Genomic DNA, 23656 nt, shown 5'->3' on the forward strand with positions numbered 1-23656 from the left:
CACCTAACCTAACCTAACGTATGCTGGACCAAGAGAATACAATATCTTACCCGAGAGTCTAAAAGAGATATACCAAAACATGGCTCGATACACATTATATTCGGCCGACATATTTGTGGTCTTAAAATACGTCTAGGTTTCCAATTTTAGGCAAAGTGGATAAAAAGTACCGATTCTAGCAACCCAATAAATAAATTCGGGAGGTAGCTCTATATGGGGGCTATACCAAAACATGGACCAATACTCAACATTTTCGACACACCTCTTAATGGTCCTTAAATACCTATAGAATTCCAATTTCAGACAAATTGGATACAAATTACGGATTCTAGAAGCACAAGAGGTAAATTTGGGAGATCGGTCTATATGGGGGCTACACTAAAACCTGGACCGATACACCCTAATTTTGGTACACCTATTTGTGGTCATAAAATACTTTTAGATTTCAAATTTCAGACAATCCCCACCGTGGTGCAATGGTTAGCATGCCCGCCTTGCATACACAAGGTCGTGGGTTCGATTCCTGCTACGACCGAACACCAAAAAGTTTTTCAGCGGTGGATTATCCCACCTCAGTAATGCAGGTGACATTTCTGAGGGTTTCAAAGCTTCTCTAAGTGGTTTCACTGGAATGTGGAACGCCGTTCGGACTCGGCTATAAAAAGGAGGTCCCTTGTCATTGAGCTTAACATGGAATCGGGCAGCACTTAGTGATAAGAGAGAAGTTCACCACTGTGGTATCACAATGGACTGAATAGTCTAAGTGAGCCTGATACATCGGGCTGCCACATAACCTAACCTAACCTAAAATTTCAGACAAATCGGATAGTAAATACAGTTTCTAGAAGTCCAAGAAATAAAATCGGGAGATCGGTCTATATGGGGGCTATACCAAAACATGGACCGATACGGACCATTTTCGACACAACTCTTTATGATACCAAAACATCTCAAGATTTCGAATTTCAGGCAAATCGGATTTTAAATACAGTTTCTAGAAGCCGAAGAAGTAAAATCGGGAGATCGGTCTATATGGGGGCTATACCAAAACATGGACCGATAGGCACCATTTTCGATACACCTTTTGTTGGTCGTAAATTACCTCTAGATTTTCAATTTGAGGAAAATTATATAAATACTACGGTTTTTATAAGCACAAGACCCCAAAGGGGAGGTCGGTTTATATGGGGACAAAACACGAAGCTGTGCCAAATTTCAGGACGATAGCCTCATTATGGAAGACTGCAGCGTGATTACAACAGACGGACATGCTTATATCGTCTTAGAATTTCCCCTGATCAAGAATATATGTTATATGCTTTATATAGACGGAAATCGATATTTCGATGTATTACAAAGTTATTATAACCCCATCACCATTCTATGGTGGTGGGTATAAAAAAAATCATATAGCCCCTTAAAAAGGTGATAAAACACCACACCCAGAGAAGGAATATGATCATCTCAAACATGTTTTAAGAGCAAAATGTTATATTTGGGTGGTGACCATGTAACATGGTTTTCGCAACCATGTTATTTTCTCGGAAATCATGTATCTGATTTCGGCAAGCAGGTTATATTTGACGAGAAAATAACATTTTAGTGACAAACATGTTACATGGTCACCATACAAAAATAACATTTTGCTCTTGAAACATGTTTGAGGTGATCATATTCCATCTTTGCGTGCAACAACGACAATGGTTGGTGTTTTATCAGCAATAACAACTTCAATAAATGAAGTTGCTATTGTAATTGTTTTGGTGATCAGTAAGAGCGGAAAGATATAATTTTAAAATTTTAGTTAGACTATCCTAAATTTTTTACACAATTTTTTTACAACGAAAAGCAAATGGCAAACAGTGTTCGATTGTCAACAATTTATTTTGAGAAGAAAAACAAAACATTTTTGGTAATCTCACATTAGTATCTTTGATATTTAATGGTGTTTCATGCGCCATTAAACATCCAAGGATTGAAAGCTTATAGAAATTTAAGAACTGTAATGCCCCAAAACTCTACACTCACTTAGTCACTGTTTGAGTTAAGAGTTTGAAAATCAAATTTAAAAAATATCACGAAAATGCTTTTAAAGCACATTATTTTTTATTTCCTCGCTTTCCAAAGTCTCGTGGACATGGGCCAGGTAAGATTTATACTAGGGGAACAAATCGATTCGATACAAAAACCTATCTGTTTCCACCATTAGATGGCCAAAAGACCCTTCGATATTATTCTAAGCAACATAACTTGCATCATACAAAATCCTCCGGTTGAGGAACTCGAATGCAACTTAAAAAAGCTGGGCAAAAGTAAATATGGCCTAAATGCCGATTTCAAACTCGGCCGAGATTTGGACAAAAGTGCATACGTCAATGGTCTAATTCACTATAAAATAAAGAAAACCGAAAGCGCTAAGACTTTTTTGAATGTCAATCTCAATATCTGTTCGGTACTGAGCACTACCATGACAATACCTTTGGCCAAATTGATAATGGATGAAGCAAGGAAGACCAGTAATTTACCCTACGATTGTCCCATCAATGGTGTAAGCAATTCATAGAAAGATCACAAATCTGTAGAAATTATTCATGCAGTTTCCACAATGATTTTCAGAATTACATGTACCATGTTAGTAATTTCACCATCGCTGCTGAGTCGCTGCCAACTTATACTCCATTTGTATATTTCAATTTCACTTTGAAATTTTTTGAAGAAAACAAGCCTATTGCCACACTTTTATTAGAGGGAAATACTGTAAGAAAATTCTAAAAAAAAAGTGATACATGGAGATATGTTACGATTTCACCCGAGCTTCTTCGTAAAAATTAAATTCATTTGAAAATTTGCTGCGTAAATCAAGAGTTTCTTTTAAACTTTGTAATCAATATAATTTCTAAATTTAAACATTAAATTAAATCAAGCAAGGAATTAATGACATTTATGCTGGATACAAGCAGAGAAGGAATATGATGGCCTCAAACATTGTTGTCGAAAAAAATTTGTTTTCTAGCCAAACCTATACATGTTTGCCTATATCAGATAGACATAATTTACGAGACCATAACATGGTTGCGACAAATATGTTACCATGATAGAACCATTTTTGATTGCAGCTAATATTCCTTCTCCGGGTGTAATCATATGCACTGTTCCCCTATTTCATACGAAAGGTTTCATTAATATTGCAAACGATAGGAGAAAATTTTGGTTCTTCTATTTCGAAAGGCGAGTCACTTCATATCTTGCTCAGGACTAAGAGTCGAACAAAAAAAAATTCTTTCTACACGGATGAAAAAGACTGTTTTTCATATGTTTAGCTATAAACATTATATGTTTGGAACACAAATTTTTAAACACAATATTTTTGAGTGCAAGCATATAATGTTCATAAACTAGCATAACATGTTTGGGACATATATGTTAATATGTTAGAACATATTATGTTTGGGACATAAAATGTTTGTAAATATAATATGCTTCGATGCAAACATATATTAATTTAGAAATAGCCTATAAACATATATGTGTTTAGTAGCTTGGAGCGCTATTTAACAGGGAGCGATATTGAATTAAGTTGGTGGTTGTTGCTTGTTATTACAAAATTAACATTTTATTTTTCCTTGGGCAATTGATCAGCTACTGTTTGAATCCCCGTCCGGCAAAAGGTAAAATTAAAATAAAAAAATCATAAAATTGAATAATTTCTTCTACAATGTTTGTATTACAGAAAAAGGTACTAAGAACTAAAAAATCTCGTGGAAGTGAGAAGGTTGTCGGGGAATATACAATTGGGCAAACACAAAATTTTGAGCATTCAGGTCGAAAACCTATGTTAGCACCTATATTACCTGTTTATTTTCATAATTCATTATGATTGTAAATATATAAATAAATAAATAAAATTTTGAGCACAATATTGTTTGGGAGAATTTTTTTTAAGCATATAATATTTTTGGGTGCAAAATGCTTCCAAACATATTATATGTTCACATAATAACATATTGTTTTTTGGAAGACAACATTATTGAATTTGGATGCAAAAATACAAAATGTTTGGAACTTAGACTACCCAAACATATATTGTTTAGACCAATATGCTTTCAAACATATTATATATTGGTAGAGATCAAACATATAAATGTTTGGGCAATACCCAAAAATGTATATGCTTGAAGCAAAATATGTTTGGGAGTATATGTTACAGAAGCGATTTTTTGTGAGGGTGTACCCAAACGAAATTTTAGACAAACAAATATTGTTTCCCATTCGCTTTTGCTGTAAGGAAGATTGTTTGGAAGAGAAGTATATACTTTTTGGTGATAAATGATTCCTTTGATTTTGATTCTTTTATAGGATGTAACTAAATTCGGCCAGGCCGAATCTTAGGTACCCTCCACCATGGATTGCGTAGAAACTTCTGCCAAAAAATCTAAAAATAATCACGAACCGATATGAATTTTTGTATGATTGGGGATCGGTTTATCTGGGGACTATATATAAATATAAACTGTTTTTAACCTTAACCGTTTGAAAATGAGAAGATGAAGATGGTATGTAGTTTCACTTTAAAATTTCAGGTTTTATTTTCGAAAGCCTAGCTTGGTAAGTATGAAGGGTTTTCCAATGGTAAGTATTTAGGTTCAATTATAGGCAAAAAATAGGTAAGTCTAGGCTAAGTACACTAGTAAGTATTTACATTTTTGTTATGTTCTATAGTTCACCAAGTTATATAGGATTAATGTATGTCTGGGTATAAGTTTAGGTGAAAGTAGGCGCTTTTAACAATTTTATTGTACTTTAAAGATTTAAAAATTTTTAGCGTGTACCAACAATAGCTTAAGGTTTACTTCATTAACTGTTTACTTTGTTTTTAAGTAGATAATTTAATATTAGTTTAATAGCTAATAATTTATTATTAGATAGTTTATTTAAAGTTTTGACAATATCCATATGTAATAATGTTTTTAGTGTAATGTTAATACAATTGCTCTGTATTTTTCATTTATATAATATTTATTCAGTAGCACTTTATTTTACTTCTAGATTTTACAAATTTATTTCTTCATGTATTTTCACTGTTTTTCTCCAATTTACTTTTCTCGTTTTTAATATGTGTCACGGCGATGTTTCGGGAAAGCTTATCCTACTGAAAGTCACGGATAAGCTAATCGTACGTCGGTGAGACGTATCATAGTTTGTCATCATGTGGACAAAATTTGCGGAGTTTTGTTCAAAATTTGTGTACTTACACCGATTCTATATACAAATCCTTATCATTTAAACCCGTTTTTGGCTAAAATTTTATTTATTGTGTAACAAAAAAATGACATTTTCGGTACTCATTTTCATAAGGGAGAGCGAAAAAACGTAGATAAGCTGTCTAGGGTTAAAGAACGCAAACAATATGATCCAATTTGACATCTTTCAGTGTTACTGGAGTTAATCGCCAACTTCGGTTTTTGCTATTCAGCTGTTAATGGCAACAGCAATGTGAAGAGAGATCAATGTAACTAGTGACGTGTGTATGTGTCACTGCACCGCTAGTTACAGTGCTGCTCAAAAGTGTAGATCCACAGTGTTGTGCAAAAGTTTAGCGCAATGCTAAACATTCTGGGCCCGCCGTGACAAGTGTATTTTTACAAATTATTTAATGATTTAGTCCATTGACATATTCCTGATAAGACCATCAAAGGTGTAGCCCAGAGTGGTTTGATATGCATGCATATCCCTTCTTAGCGGTGGGTAGACGTCCGCTCCAATTTCTAAGTCTATGGTTGTATTTGCACGTGGGTCAATGTCTGCTAGCGTATCTGCAGCAAGGTCTCGGGTCGGATCTTCTAGAATTGGGTCTGAATTAGAGGTGTGTACGTGACACGAAATTGTCGTGACTCACGACAATTTTCGTGATTCGTGCGTGAGTCGTGAGTCACACTCATTACAACAACATGAGTGTGCGTGAGCGTGATTAACAAACCAAAATGTCGTGCTCACGAAATAATATCTTCGTAAGTGTGCGTGAATAAGGAATTACACTAACGAAAATATTCCTGCTCACCAATATAAAACGCTTAAGAGTTAAATTCAATTACAATTTTAGTGACACCTGAGATGTTAAGAGTTTAATAACACTCTCGATTTTAATAATGCTCATGTTTTCAAACACTTCGGTAAGGTAAATTAATCATAAAATTATTCGTAAGTCACGATATTTTTCATGAGTCACTTTATTTTTCGTGAGTCACGGTATTTTTCGTGAGTAACGACGTTTTCGTGCGTGAGTGTGCGTGAGTACAGTCCTACCAAAAAATATCGTGCGTGAGTATGATTTTTCAGTCGTGAGTGTGCGTGAGCGTAAGTAAACTATTACTCACGTGCACACCTCTAGTCTGAATACGGCCGGGTCGGTAATTCGTTTGTAATTAGAGCGTTAACACGCAGCTCCCCCGTACTACTGGTACTCTTAGGCCTTAACTGAAATGTAATGAACCGACGGCTTTGATGTATGAAGGGCCGAAGACCAATGCGGCGAAAAGTCGAATATGCAATTTTGGACATTGTAGATGTTTGGTTGATTATTGCCCGTATTGTCGCCCAGGTATCAACTCCGTCTTCAGACACTCGTACCGTTCTGAAGAAGGAGTTGCTCCATCTCAAAGGAGCATCATTATCTGGCGATGGCGCAGGATCTAATGGCGGCGCATCTACTATGGGTCTAAAAAGATGTGCGGCTCTTAAAGGGTCATCAAATTGGGGGCCTCCATAAAGCAGAGAGTGGTGGTGCATATTAAATCTTCGACATCCACTGAGAGAAGGGCAGCCGGGGGCAAGATGGCTTCGTTCTGAACATTTTCGTCAATAACCACGCCTCTCGACAACCTCATAACGCTGTGACGCGGTTTTATTTAAAAATCGAGAACAATAACTGAGGGCGTGATCCTCCTGACAGAGTCCAAAAAGTTGGTCTGCGGCGCTAATCAACTTGCTGGTTTTGACGGTTATTAGAGCGATGTCGTTGAGTCCTATCTGTTGCCCTGTGGTTCCTGTCCCGACCGCGTCTCTCATCATCCATTCTTTCAAGGCGTGGTAAATACGCAGCCATATCTGAAATAAAAAAGGGTAAACCGAACATTTTCCCTGGCAAAACTGACTATGAGCTATAGTCAGATTGAGACAAAGCACCCATAAACATGTATCCCGTAATTTTCTTAAATATGCAACTGCGGTTTATCTCCCAGACCTATATGAATGTTACCCCACAAATGCTTATGATTACTAATTCAGTACGGGTGGTTTAGAGTATGATAGTCGGCCCCGCCCGACTTCCTACTTTACTTACTTGTTTCCTTAAAACTTCAAAATTTTCTTTAACAAGTACAAAACATTAATTATGTCTAATAAAGTTTCTTGAATTTGTCGTTTGTAGTACTGTTTAGTTAAAATTTTCTAAAAATTTTCAAAATTTTCTAAAATTCACAAAAAGTTTTCTTCCTGGTGGATTCACTGTTTTTTCAGTATACTTGACGATACTATCAATTGTACTCCTTGTGCAAAATTTGCAACAAATCAATATAAAATTCTGGCCACTGGGCCCAAATAAATGCATATCGGGCGAAAAATATATGTGGGAGCTATATCTATGTTAAATTTGAGTACACTCAAAAAAATGAACCCTATATTTCACTGAAGCCAATTTAACTTTATTTTAGTTTATGGGATTATTATGCTTTGAGAAAGTTTCCTTTACTCTAATAATATCTTGTGTATGTTAGTTAAGTGAGCTAAAAACCAGGAAAAATTGTTTATTAAATTCGAACTTCTCACAAAATAGTTCAGAATTTTTTAAAATTTTTAAATTTAAGCAATAATGCACCCATCTTGCACTTCGTATGACACTAAAGACATTCCGCCGGTTTGAACTCCATTTTTTTCCTTAAAACTTCGAAATTTTCTTTTACAAGTGAATAAAAATAATTGTGAATAAAAATAATTGTGTCTACAGTTTAGTTAAAAATTTCTAAAATTAACCTAATTGTTCCAAAATTAACCAAAGCTTTCCTTTCTGGTGGGGTCACTGTTTTTTGAGTGCATGCATAGTTCGAATTTTAATTCTACTATTTCTGCAAAATTTCATGTCAATCGGAATAAAGCTTTGGCCATTGTGGCCATACGAGTGTAAATCGGACAAAAGATAAGTATGGAAGCTATATATATCTAAATCTAAATCTGATTTTGACCAAATGTGGCATACTTGACGATACTATCATCAATATAAAACTTTGGACGAACGGACAGACATATAGACATCTCTGCATCGACTCAGAATTTAATTTTAAACCGATTGGTATAATCGGACTACTCCTTCTTGCACTGAAAAAAATATTATCGTGAAGTCAAAGATTTCATGTCTTTAAAATACGAATGCAAATTTTGCTTAGCTAAAAGACGCATTTCTCTAATATAAAGTTTTTTTCCTTGTCCAAAAGTCGATAAACTTTTCAATGAAGTCGTATTGCCCTTATAATTAAGAGATTTCACTTAAAATTGGGTATCATAACATGAAAGAAACAAGTAAGGAAAGTCTAAAGTCGGGCGGGGTCGATTATATTATACCCTGTACCACTTAGTGATCTAAATTTTCGATACCATATCACATTCGTCAAACGTGTTGGGGGCTATATATAAAGGTTTGTCCCAAATACATACATTTAAATATCACTCGATCTGGACAGAATTCGATAGACTTCTACAAAATCTATAGACTCAAAATTTATGTCGGCTAATGCACTAGGGTGGAACACAATGTTGGTAAAAAAACTATGGGAAACATTTAAATCGGAAGCAATTTTAAGGAAACTTCGCAAAAGTTTATTTATGATTTATTGCTCGATATATATGTATTAGAAGTTTAGGAAAATTAGAGTCATTTTTACAACTTTTCGACTAAGCAGTGGCGATTTAACAAGGAAAATGTTGGTATTTTGACCATTTTTGTCGAAATCAGAAAAACATATATATCGGAGCTATTTCTAAATCTGAACCGATGTCAACCAAATTTGGCACAAATAGCTACAATGCTAATTCTACTCCCTGTGCAAAATTTCAACTAAATCGGAGTTAAAAGTTGGCCTCTGTGGTCATATGAATGTAAATCGGGCGAAAGCTATATATGGGAGAATTATCCAAATCTGAACCGATTTCAACCAAATTTGGCACGCATAGTAACAATGCTAATTCTACTCCCTATGCAAAATTTCAACTAAATCGGAGCAAAAAATTGGCCTCTGTGGGCAATTGAGTGTAAATCGGGCGAAAACTATGTATGGGAGCTATATCTAAATCTGAACCGATTTGGATGATATTTTGCAAGTTTTTCGAGACTCATAAAATATTCGGATGTACGGAATTTGAGGAAGATCGGTTGATATACGCGCCAATTATGACCAGATCGGTGAAAAATATATATGGCAGCTATATCTAAATTTGAACCGATTTTTTCCAAAATCAATAGGGATCGTCTTTGAGCCGAAACGGGACCTCATACCAAATTTTAGGACAATCGGCCTAAAACTACGAGCTGTACTTTGCACACAAAAATTCATCAACAGACAAAACAGACATCGCTAAATCGACTCAGAATTTAATTCTAAGCCGATCCGTATACTAAAAGGTTGGTCTATGATTACTCCTTCTTGGCGTTACATACAAATGCACAAACTTATTATACCCTGTACCACCGTAGTGGTGAAGGGTATAAAAATGTTTGGGCTAAGGTCAACTTTACTTTAATAATTCAGAAATATTCTTTAAATTTAATGAAATTGTCTTTAAATTTGTTGTCTTTTTGCATCTTTACTACAGAGCAAAAAATCTTTGAAATATAGGACATGTTTTCCAACACTTTATTTTAAAGACGTTTTTTACTTGAAACATCCCAGCTAAAAATGAAGCACTATTTCAGCAGGATTGTAAGTGAGAGAGGCAGTACAAACTGCTTACAAAACAACCGAATCAGCGCTGATTTTTCTTAGCGATGTCCCGATTTAGTTGCTCATTTTAATAGAAATATTGCTCAGAAGTGATATATAATCTTGAGTATAGCATTGTTGGCGTGAAGGAAAACAGCACTACCTTTCATGCATATATACTGCATGAATTGGTTGCATTAACGTAAACGAATGATCATAAACTAGTTTGATTACTCGTTTACGTTATTGCCACCGATTCATGCAGTGTGGATGCACTGCCTACTTTATTGTATACCAAAGGCGCAACTAAACTCTTACTGCTGATTTATTTTTTGTTGGGATAGCATAATATCTACTGGAAGTCGAGTCTTAATTTGGAAAATAAAGTTGTTGTTAACTCGTTTTTAAAGGACTTTGATAGCATATGAAGAATGCTGAAAAAGCGAAAAATTAAAATTTGCTTCCTAGAAGCAAGCACACAAAACCCAAATTTAAAAGAGAATTGTGTCTTAAAAGTATCCTTACTTATATTCTCCGCTTCTTTGGCTCGGAATCAATACCAAAACTTTTAAAGTAACATGTTGGCTGATAAGTCCCCGGTCTGACACATAGATGGCGTCGCTAGTATTAAATGCATATTTTTTTATATAGTACCAACCATCAAATGATTCGTGTCAAAATTTGACGTCTGTAAGTCAATTAGTTAGTGAGATAGAGCGTCTTTTGTGAAGCAACTTTTGTTATTGTGAAACAAGTATATACGGCCGTAAGTTCGGCCAGGCCGAAGCTTACGTACCCTCCACCATGGATTGCGTAGAAACTTCTACTGAAGCCGATGGCAAGGCATCTTAAAACTTCCTAACACCGTAATGTATACCACATAGTACATACGTGGTATATATTAAAATAAACAAGTATATACGGCCGTAAGTTCGGCCAGGCCGAAGCTTATGTACCCTCCATCATGGATTGCGTAGAAACTTCTTCTAAACACTGCCATCCACAATCGAATTACTTAAGTTGCGGTAACGCTTGCCGATGGGAAGGTATCTTAAAACCTCCTAACACCATCTTCTAAATTGTATGTAAGTCCAAACGTGGTATATATTAAATCAAACAAGTATATACGGCCGTAAGTTCGGCCAGGCCGAATCTTATGTACCCTCCACCATGGATTGCGTAGGAACTTCTACTAAAGGCTGTCATCCACAATCGAATTACTTGGGTTGCGATAACACTTGCCGATGGCAAGGTATCGTAAAACTTTTTAACACTGTCTTCTACATTGTAAGTTAGTCCATAAGGGGTATATATTAAACAAAAAAAAAGCCGATTAAATACGTATATAATTCAGTTTGACAAAATTTTCTATAGAAATAAAATTTTGACAACATTTTCTATAGAAATAAAAACTTGACAACATTTTCTATAGAAATAAAATGTTGACAAAATTTTCTATGGAAGTAAAATGTTGACAAAATTTTCTATAGCAATAAAATTTTGACAAAATTTTCCATAGAAATAAAATGTTGACAAAATTTTCTATAGAAATAAAATGTTGACAAAATGTTCTATAGAAATAAAATGTTGACAAAATTGTCTATAGAAATAAAATGTTGACAAAATTTTCTACAGAAATAAATTTTTTACAAAATTTTCTATGGAAATAAAATGTTGACAAAATTTTCTATGGAAATAAAATGTTGACAAACATTGCTATAGAAATAAACTTTTTACAAAACTTTCTATAGAAATGAAATTTTGACAAAACTTTCTATAGTAATAAAATTTGACAATTTTTACATGGCTGTTAGAGGCCATATACTAACGAAATGTACCAAATTTCAACCGCATCGGATGACTTTTGCTCCTCCAAGAGGCTCCGGAGGTCAAATCTGGGGATCGGTTTATATGGGAGCTATATACAATTATGGACCGATATGGACCAATTTTTGCATTGTTGTTAGAGACCATATACTAACACCACGTACTAAATTTCAATTGGATCGGATGAATTTTGCTCATCCAAGAGGCTCCAGAGTTCAAATCTGGGGATCGGTTTATATGGGAGCTATATATAATTATGGACCGATATGGACCGATATGGACCAATTTTTGCATGCTTGTTAGAGACCGTATACTAACATCAGGTACCCAATTTCAAACGGATCGGATGAATTTTGCCCCTCCAAGAGGCTCCGGAGGTCAAATCTGGGGATCGGTTTATATGGGAGCTATATATATTTATGGACCGATATGAACCAATTTTTGCATGGTTGTTAGAGACCGTATACTAACATCAGGTACCAAATTTCAACCGGATCGGATGAATTTTGCCCCTCCAAGAGGCTCCGGAGGTCAAATCTGGGGATCGGTTTATATGGGGGCTATATATAATTATGGACCGATATGGACCAATTTTTGCATGGTTGTTAGAGACTGTATAACTAGACCACGTACCAAATTTCAACCGGATCGGATGAATTTTGCTGCTCTGGAAGGCTCCGCAAGCCAAATTTGGGGATCGGTTTATATGGGGGCTATACGTAAACGTGGGCCGATATGGCCCATTTTCAATACCATCCGACCTACATCAATAACAACTACTTGTGCCAAGTTTCAAGTCGATAGCTAGTTTCGTTCGGAAGTTAGCGTGATTTCCACAAACGGACGGACAGCCGGACAGACGGACAGACGGACGGACGGACGGACATGCTTAGATCGACTCAGAATTTCACCACGACCCAGAATATATATACTTTATGGGATCTTGGAGCAATATTTCGATGTGTTACAAACGGAATGACAAAGTTAATATACCCCCATCCTATGGTGGAGGGTATAAAAAGATCGATCCAATACGTATATAATTCAGTTTGACAAAGTAGACATAAAATTTTGACAAAATTTTCTACAGAAATAAAATTTTCTATAGAAATAAAATTTTCACAAAATTTTCTATAGAAATAAAAATTTTCACAAAATTTTCTATAGAAAGAAAATTTTGACAAAAATTTCTACAGCAATAAAATTGTAACAAAATTTTCTATAGAAATAAACCTTTGACAAAATTTTCTATAGAAATAAAATCTTGGTAGATTATTTTTGGCTCGAGCGGCAACCATGATTATGAACCGAATAAAATTTGAACAAAATTTTCTATAGAAATAAAATTTTGACAAAATTTTCTATAGAAATAAAATTTTGACGATGATGAACATTTCATTATGAACCGAATAAAATTTTGACAAAATTTTCTATAGAAATAAAATTTTGGTAGATTATTTTTGGCTCTAGTGGCAACCATGATTATTAACCGATATGGACCAATTTTTGTGTGATAGGACCAATTGTTGTATGGTTGTTAGCGACCATACTATATACTAACACCACGTTCCTAATTTGAACCGGATCGGATGAATTTTGCTCCTCCAAGAGGCTCCGGAGGTCAAATCTGGAGAACGTTTTATATGGGGGCTATATATAATTATGGACCGATATGGACCAATTCTGGCACGGTTGTTAAAGATCATATACTAACACCATGTTCAAAATTACAACCGGATTGTCATCCAATCCGGTTGTAATTTTGAACATGGTGTTAGTATATGATCTTGCTTCTCTTGGAGACTTCGCAAGCCAAATCTGGGGATCGGCTTATATGGGGGCTATATATAATTATGAACCGATGTGGACCAATTTTTGCATGGTTATTAGAGACCATATACCAATACCATGTACCAAATTTCAGCCGGATCGGATGGAATTTGCTTCTCTTTGAGGCTTCACAAGCCAAATCAGGTGATCGGTTTATATGGGGTCCATATATAATTATGGACCGATGTGGACCAATTTTTGAATGGTTCTTAGAGACCATATACCAACATCATGTACCAAATTTCAGCCGGATCGGATGCAATTTGCTTCTCTTTGAGGCTTCACAAGCCAAATCAGGAGATCGGTTTATATGGGGTCTATATATAATTATGGACCGATGTGGACCAATTTTTGCATGGGTGTTAGAGACCATATACCAACACCATGTACCAAATTTTAGCCAGATCAGATGAAATATGCTTCTCTTATAGGCTCTGCAAGCTAAATTTGGTGGTCCGTTTCGTTCGGAAGTTAGCGTGATTTCAACAGGCGGACGGGCGGACGGACATGCTCAGATCGACTCGGAATTTCACCACGACCCAGAATATATATATTTTATGGGGTCTTAATGCAATATTTCGATGTGTTACAAACGGAATGACAAAGTTAATATACCCCCCATCCTATGGTGGAAGGTACACTGTTAGAAAAATGGTTCGTACTATTAACAAACGGGCTTCATTGATTATTTTTCGTTAATATTACGAAATTTTTCGTTATAAGAACGAAAGTGATCGTTAATACAACGAAATCAATCGTTAAACGACAATTTTGTGGTTTGGTTTTTCGTTATATTAATGAAACACGTTTCGTTAATATTACGAATATTAACTTTGTAATTGTTTCAAGAATTAGAATAAAAAAATTTTCCAAGATCAAATTGTTAAAATCATTTGCACATAGAGAGTAGCCTTTGGAAACTTTTAGCCCTTAAAACAGTCGTTTTATATACTTCGAAACTGGAATTGAAAATTTCATTTATAAAACGAAAGCGATCGTTAATATAATGATATGGATCGTTAAAAAATAAATTTTAAATTGTTATATTTCGTCATATTAATGAAATATGTTCATTAATAATACGAATGGGAGTTTGAGTATTTCTGCCTCTCTGTACTCTCGCTCTAAAACGCCTCTCCCTACTCCCTCTAATACGTCTGTAGCGTCTATGTAATTTGTACATACACATCTAAGCATGGCAATAAGCACATGTTTGCGTGTGCGTCTTGAAAAACAAACGGTAAAAAGTTCAACAGAAAACTTGTCTGATGGGCAAACCTTAACAACATTTACGTACTTTTCGCTGAAGAGTGCACAGGCTCATTACAGTTTCGTTGTGAATAATAAACATAGATGGTGAGTGAGTTAAACTGGTGTTTTTTGTATATTCGCAAGATATTTAGTGTAAATTTTTATGCCCATATTCATAATAATTTACAGACAGTTTATGGAAGGAATTCGTATGGTAATAGTAGGATTAAAGTTTACTTTGACTTTTGTGAATATGGGGCTTAATCTTTAGTGAAAATGCCACGGGGAAGTGAACTTTCAGATGAAGAAGGCGGAACAATTACCGCAACGAACCTTGGTTGCAAAATAAAATAAAAATAAATTGGATAAATGGACACTGCGATACGATTATCATTTTTTGGTCTTAGAAATTTTTCTTAAGTGAAAGTCATACTATATGATTATTAAATTACTTAATTTATCAATAAGTATTATTTCCTACTGTACGAGTGTATAAATCCTATTTCAAAGATCTTAACAAAAAATAATACACTACATTCAAATGCAATAATTGGTTGGGTTTCATTAATATAACGTTTGTGTTCATTTATACAACGTTCGCCTTTCATTCATACAATGAAAAAACTGGATTCATACAATGAATGATTTTCGTTCATACAACGTATAAGCTGCATCCATACAATGAATAAATTTCATGCATACAACGAATAATATTCGTTACAACGAAAAGGCTACGTAATAGCAACGTAATTATTCGTTAATACTACGAAATGTACTCCATAAAGGGTTTCGTAAATATAACGTAAAATTACGTTGTTATAACGAAATGCTACGTTGGCTGACTTTTAATGAAAAATTCGTTAATACAACGTAGAAATTCATCGTATTAACGAAACTTTTTCTACCAGCGTATAAAAACAAAACCGATTTAAATTTTATGTATAGAGATCCTACACCGAAAGAATTTTCTTCGTATAAAGAACGAAAAATTTCGTTAAAAGTACGAAATTTGTCATTGTTTTAGAACCAAAGAAACTTTTCATTAAAAGTACGAAATATTTCGTACTTTTTACGAAGAAAAGTTCTTCCAAAATTTTCGTAGTTTGTAAGAAAAAAAATCGTACTTTTTATGAAGAATCTTCGTACTTTTTATGAAAAATCTTCGTACTTTTTATGAAACAATTTCGTTCTTTTTATGAAAATGTTTCGTACTTTTTATGAAAAATGTTTATAAAAAAAATTATAGTCGAAAGTGCATTTGGTTGTAGTTGCAAGTGTGAAAAATGACATCACTACTTTACATCTTAAGTTTTTGAATAATTTTTAGTTTTATTGCTACACTTTTATTCATAGCGCGCTATCACCCAAATGACAAGTAGCATAGACTTGCATAAAAAATAGAATAAAGGAATACACTCAAGCACATTATAAAAGACAATTTAATGCCGCGAACGGAAATGTTACAACTTCAATGAAACTTCTTCGTTATTTCAAAGAAAATGTTTCGTACTTTTTATGAAGAAATTTTAACGCAGAATGTTTCGTAAAATATTCGTAAAAACTTCTTCACAAAATTCATGAAATATGAAGAAAGTTTCGTTAAAAGTACGAACTTTTTACGAAGTAAAGTTAATGTAGAATGTTTCGTAGAAGTTTCGTATATTCGTAAAATGTTCTTCATAAAATTTACGAACATGAATGAAAATTTCGTTATTTTAATGAAGAAATCAGGAAGAATAGTTAATGAAGAATTCTTCGTAAAATTAACGAAGAGAATTCTTTCGGTGTACAAATATAGGATCTAGCACATGGAAGAACCAATTTTCTTACATGATTTTATTATCAGTTTTGTTAAACTGACCGTTTTATAAAGTAAATATTATCCTTAACCTCTTTTCTTAGGCCGCAAAGCGACGTTTCAATCTCGTATTGAACAATGTAACCTGCACCAAATATAGTACGATGTTGCAACGATTCGATTGTGATTTCAAAATGTTGACTCGCAGCAATTACTCTCTAAATATGAACTACATTTACAAGCGCACTTTAAACGAAAATGCCGAATATCATTTCCGTGCTTTTTTCACTCCTGAAAATGCTGTAAAAGCGGTCAAATTTTTTGATGTTAAATTAAATATTTGCAACTTTTTGAGCACATCCATGTCAATACCATTAATGAAAGCGATCATGCAAGAAACCAGGAAGACCAGTAATCTACCGTATGAATGTCCATTAAAAGCGGTGAGTTTCTTTTATATCTCTATATAAAATCATTATTTCATATTACTTTTCTTGAATTCTAGGGCCACTTGTACAGTCTCTCCAATTTTAGTGTGAGTACAAAAATTCTGCCTACCTATACACCATGTTTAAAATTCAACTTTAGCATTGATACCTATAATGATATGAAAATTATTGCCCGCTTTATAGTAGAGGGGGCAACAGTAAAATAATTTTATATTTTCTGATATATTAAAATAAAGTAATAGATTTCAGTTTCGTTACTAGCACAGCTGATTAAATTATTTATTTCCAAATTTCCTTTTAGAGATGCTCCATCCTAATAAAAAATTGTTAAAACGAACCTCTATATAGCTCCTAACAAATTTCAAGAGGTTGTTGTGGTATTAATCCTCTGTAGCTGAGGTGGTCTAATTTGAACAGTATAACTTACGTGGGGTCCAGCAGACCTCATTTCTAAACCGAAATCCTACGTTAACATTTCTGATCAAAAAGTTTTTGGACATATTTTCGATAAAAACATGTGGTTATTAAGCAAACACTGTAACGTCCGAAATGATTGTATGTTCTCAAAACCTAGTGCTACCTTTATATACCGGCCGTGCTCAGTGAATGGGTGGAGTTCTTGTTTTGGAGAAAATACATCAAACACATTACTAAACTAAAAATTAAGGAGCTGACCCTGCACGACGATAACAAAATTCGATATAGAAAACGATACAAAGTAAACTTGCACAAGAGTATTTGTAGCTCACAACACTGACCGATGTGGGAGTATACCTCACCTCTTTATGGTCATAAAATACCTGTAGATTTCAAATTTCAGGCAAATTTTATAAAAACTACGATTTCTATAAGCCCAAGACCCCAAATCGGGAGGTCGGTTTATATGGGTACTATATCAAAACCTGGACCGATATAGCCCATCTTCGAACTTGACCTGCCTGCAGACAAAAGACGAGTTTGTGTAAAATTTCAGCACGATTGCTTCATTATTGAAGACTGTAGTTTGATTATAACAGACAGACAGCCAGCCAGACAGACAGACGGACATCGTTATATCGTCTTAGAATTTCTCGCTGATCAAGAATATATCAAGAATATAAGATATTTCGATGTGTTACAAACGGAATGACAAACTTATTATACCCCCGTCACCATTCTATGGTGGTGTGTATAAAAAGATCGATTAAATACGTATATAATTCAGTTTGGCAAAATTTTCTATAGAAATAAAGTTTTGACGCATTTTTCTAAGAAATGAAATTTTAACAAAATTTTCTATAGAAATGAAATTTTAACAAAATTTTCTATAGATATGAAATTTTGACAAAATTTTCTATAGAAATAAAATTTTAACAAAATTTTCTATAGAAATAACATTTTAACAAAATTTTCTATAGAAATAAAATTTTCTATAGAAATAACATTTTGACAAAATTTTGTATAGAAATAAAATTTTGACAAAATTTTTTATAGAAATAAAATTTTATGATTTTTATCTCATAATCTCGGCTGTAGGTCTATAAATTAAACTGGAAATTGTTGGTTTCTAGTTTTTTATTAAAAATTTTTTTATAAAAAAATTAAAATAAAAGGTCAACAATATCAACAAAAAACAAAAAAGAAATAAAATTTTGACAAAATTTTCTATAGAAATAAAATTTTGGTAGATTCTTTTTTGCTCGAGTGGCAACCATTATTATGAACCGATATGGACCAATTTTTGTGTAATAGGAGATCGGCTATATATAACTATAAACTGATATGGACCAATTTTGGCGGCCATATACTAACACCACCTTCCAAATTTGAACCGGATCGGATGAATTTCGCTCCTTCCAGAGGCTCCGTAGGTCAAATCTGGAGAACGGTTTATATGGGGGCTATATATAATTACGGACCGATATGGACCAATTCTGGCACGGTTGTTAAAGACCATATACTAACACCATGTTCCAAATTTCAACCGGATCGCATGAAATATGCTTCTCTTAGAGGCTCCGCAAGCCAAATCTGGGGATCGGTTTATATGGGGGCTATATATAATTGTAAACCGATGTGGACCAATTTTTGCATGTATGTTAGAGACAATATACTAAAACCACGTTCCACATTTGAACCGGATCGGATGAATTTTGCTCCTCCAAGAAGCTCCGGATGTCAAATCTGGAGAACGGTTTATATGGGGGCTATATATAATTATGGACCGATATGGACCAATTCTGGCACGGTTGTTAGAGACCATATACCAACACCATGTACCAAATTTCAGGCGGATCGGATGAAATTTGTTTCTCTTTGAGGCTCCGCAAGCCAAATCTGGGGGTCGGTTTATATGGGGGGCTATACGTAAAAGTGGACCGATATGATATGGCCCATTTGCAATACCATATGACTTACATCAATAACAACTACTTGTGCCAAGTTTCAAATCGATAGCTTGTTTCGTTGGGAAGTTAGCGTGATTTCAACAGACGGACGGAAGGACATTCTCAGATCGACTCAGAATTTCACCACGACCCAGAATATATATACTTTATGGGGTCTTAGAGCAATATTTCGATGTGTTACAAACGGAATGACAAAGTTAATATACCCCCATCCAATGGTGGAGGGTATAAAAATGTTATGTTGGATGCACAAATTTTGACCTTCCCTTAAGGATTTTGGTATTGATTTCAAGCTCATAAATTGCTGCAACTGTGACGTTTTCTGTATGCATCGGTAGCTCTTGCAATGCTTCTAGCTAGCTGATCTTCACGCCAATCAAATCTGCTTATTTACGCACACTGAAAAAAAAATTCATGAGGCCAAAAATGTCATGTCCTTAAAATAGGAATAGAAGATGCATTTCTCTGATATAAAGTTTTCTCCTTGTCCAAGAGTCGATAAACTTTTCAATGAAGGCTTTTTGCCCTCGTTTTCGACCTAGTAATGGGTACTTTTGCAGGAAAGAAAATTTTGTTGAACTAACATAAGGTCAGCATGGCTTTAATAATTTTGAAAATTCTTCAAAATTAATGAAATCGTCTTTAAATTTTGTCATATTTTGTATTCTGACAGAAAAGCAAAAAAGCGCTCAAAAACTACACGGATGAAAAAGACTGTTTTTCATATGTTTGTCTATAAACATTATATGTTTGGAACACAAATTTTTAAACACAATATTTTTGAGTGCAAGCATATAATGTTCATAAACTAGCATAACATGTTTGGGACATATATGTTAATATGTTAGAACATATTATGTTTGGGACATAAAATGTTTGTAAATATAATATGCTTAGATGCAAACATATATTAATTTAGAAATAGCCTATAAACATATATGTGTTTAGTAGCTTGGAGCGCTTTTAACAGGGAGCGATATTGAATTAAGTTGGTGGTTGTTGCTTGTTATTACAAAATTAACATTTTATTTTACCTTGGGCAATTGATCAGCTACTTCTTTGATCCTTACAAACTGTGTGGTCCGCTGTTCGAATCCCCGTCCGGCAAAAGGTAAAATTAAAATAAAAAAAAAAATCATAAAATTGAATAATTTCTTCTACAATGTTTGTATTACAGAAAAAGGTGCTAAGAACTAAAAAATCTCGTGGAAGTGAGAAAGATGTGGGGGAATATACAATTGGGCAGAAACAAAATTTTGAGCATTCAGGTCGAAAACCTATGTTGTTAGCACCTATATTACCTGTTTATTTTCATAATTCATTATGATTGTAAATATATAAATAAATAAATAAAATTTTGAGCACAATATTGTTTGGGAGAATTTTATTTTAAGCATATAATATTTTTGGGTGCAAAATGCTTCCAAACATATTATATGTTCACATAATAACATATTGTTTTTTGGAAGACAACATTATTGAATTTGCATGCAAAAATACAAAATGTTTGGAACTTAGACTACCCAAACATATATTGTTTAGACCAATATGCTTTCAAACATATTATATATTGGTAGAGATCAAACATATATAAATGTTTGGGCAATACCCAAAAATGTATATGCTTGAAGCAAAATATGTTTGGGAGTATATGTTACAGAAGCGATTTTTTGTGAGGGTGTACGCTTATGTCTGTCTTGATTTCTAGCATCACTTGTACAGCTTCTCCAATTATAGTTTTACTAACAAATTGCTGCCCACATATACACCATCTATAAAATTTAACCGTGGATACTCGTACCTATAATATGGAAAATACTGCTCGCTTTCTACTGGAGGGGCCAACAGTGTACAATTTCTGATGTATTGGAATAAAGTACTCTATTTCAATTTAGTTACTAGTAAATGATTTATTTCCAATTTTTTTTAGAAATTTAGCCACTCCAAAATATAAAGGGTGAGTTTTTAAGAGCTATATGAAGTTAAAAAAGAAAACAAAAAACAAGTATATACGGCCGTAAGGTCGAATCTTATGTACCCTCCCCCATGGATTGCGTAGAAACTTCTACTAAACACTGCCATCCACAATCGAATTACTTAAGTTGCGGTAACGCTTGTCGATGGCAAGGTATCTTAAAACTTCTTAACATCGTCTTCTAAATTGTAAGTTAGTCCATGCAGGGTATATGTTAGACAAAAACAAGTATATACGGCCGTAAGTTCGGCCAGGCCGAATCTTATGTACCCTCCACCATGGATTGCGTAGAAACTTCTACGAAAGACTGTCATCCACAATCGAATTACTTGGGTTGTGGTATCTTAAAACTTCTTAACATCGTTTTCTAAATTGTGAGTTAGTCCATACGTGGTACACCCTCAAAAAAAATCGCTTCTCTAACATATGTTCCAAACATATTTTGCAGGAAGCACATATATTATTGGATACCGCCGAAACATTAATATGTTTGTTTTATGTGAGCATATTATATGTTTGGAAGCATTTTGAGTCCAAAAATAGTATATGCCTGGAATAATTCCCCAAAGAAGATTGTGTTCATTCCCTCACATATTTTTAACTTCCACGAAATTTTTGAGTTCTTCGCATCTTTTTCTGTAATACACATATGCTGTTTTTTTTTTCAAATGTCTATTTTCTTGGTTCCGAATGTCTATTCTCTTTATTCCGAATACTCAATCTACTATTCAAATTAAATAATATTTAGACTTAAGCATACCAAATTTTTGGCCATATTATAAAACAGTTTTCCGAAACAACATACAAGCGGTTTCACAGAAATTGCTCTCATTTCATTCTCTCGCTGTGTTATGTTGATATCTTTTTATTCAACCCTCCCGGTTTCCATCTCTATTTCTTTCTCTATACTAACTCTCTCTCTCTCTCTCTCTCTCTCTGTCGCTCTCTGAATAAAGTATCACAACATATATATGTTTACTCGAAATTTGTAAATTTATATATGTTTACATTCACGCATATTATTTTTATGAAACATTCATGCCCCAAACATAATATATTCTAACATATTAACATATGTGTCCCAAAAATTTTGTGTTAGTTTAGGAACATTACATGTTTGCACTTAAATATATTGTGTTTAAAAATTGTGCCCGAAACACATTTTGTTTATATCGGAACATATGAAAAACATATTTTTCTAACAGTGTAGAGAGCCAGAATTGAAATATGGGGGTCTCTTATATGGGGGCTATATACAATTATGAACTTGATATGGACCAGTTTTTGTATGATTGGGGATCGATTTATCTGAGGGATATATATAACTATAGACCGATAGATAGAAGTAAAATTTTGACAAAATTTTCTATAGAAATAAAATTTGGAAAAAAATTCCAATAGAAATAAAATTTTGACAGAATTTTCTATAGAAATAAAATTTTGACAAAATTTTCTATAGAAATAAAATTTTGACAAAATTTTCTATAGAAATAAAATCTTGACAAAATTTTCTATAAAAATAAAATTTCGATAAAATTTTCTGTAGAAATAAAATGTTGATAAAATTTTCTATAGAAATAACATGCACCCTCAAAAAAAATCGCTTCTCTAACATATGTTCCAAACATATTTTGCAGGAAGCACATATATTATTGGATACTGCCGAAACATTAATATGTTTGTTTTATGTGAGCATATTATATGTTTGAAAGCATTTTGAATCCAAAAATAGTATATGCTTGGAAGAATTCCTCAAAGAAGATTGTGCCCATTTCCTCAGATAATTTTCACTTCCACGAAATTTTTGAGTTCTTCGCATCTTTTTCTGTAATACAAATATGCTGTTTTTTTAAATGTCTATTCTCTTGGTTCCGAATGTCTATTCTCTTTATTCCGAATACTCATTCTAATATTCAAATTAAATAATATTTAGACTTAAGCATATTACATTTTTGGCCTTATCATGAAACAGTTTTCCGAAACTATATACAAGCGGTTTCACAGAAATTGCTCTCATTTCATTCTCGCTGTGTTATGTTGATATCTTTTTATTCAACCTTCCCGGTTTCCATCTCTATTTCTTTCTCTATACTAACTCTCTCTCTCTGTCGCTCTCTGAATAAAGTATCACAACATATATATGTTTACTCGATATTTGTAAATTTATGTAC

The 23656-nt window shown here is 33.8% G+C and overlaps 1 protein-coding gene across 1 annotated transcript; it reads left to right on the top strand.

Moving 5' to 3' along the window:
• Nucleotides 1–9944: 9944 nt before the first annotated feature.
• On the top strand, nt 9945–17329 carry LOC142239918 (uncharacterized). Its single transcript, XM_075311658.1, has 3 exons — nt 9945–9968; nt 16779–17117; nt 17180–17329. Exons 1-3 carry the CDS (start codon nt 9945–9947, stop codon nt 17327–17329), a joined length of 513 nt encoding a protein of 170 aa, XP_075167773.1.
• The last annotated feature ends 6327 nt before the right edge of the window (nt 17330–23656 follow it).

Source organism: Haematobia irritans, chromosome 5 (assembly GCF_050003625.1).
Source record: "Haematobia irritans isolate KBUSLIRL chromosome 5, ASM5000362v1, whole genome shotgun sequence".
NCBI classification, from domain to species: Eukaryota; Metazoa; Arthropoda; class Insecta; order Diptera; family Muscidae; genus Haematobia; species Haematobia irritans.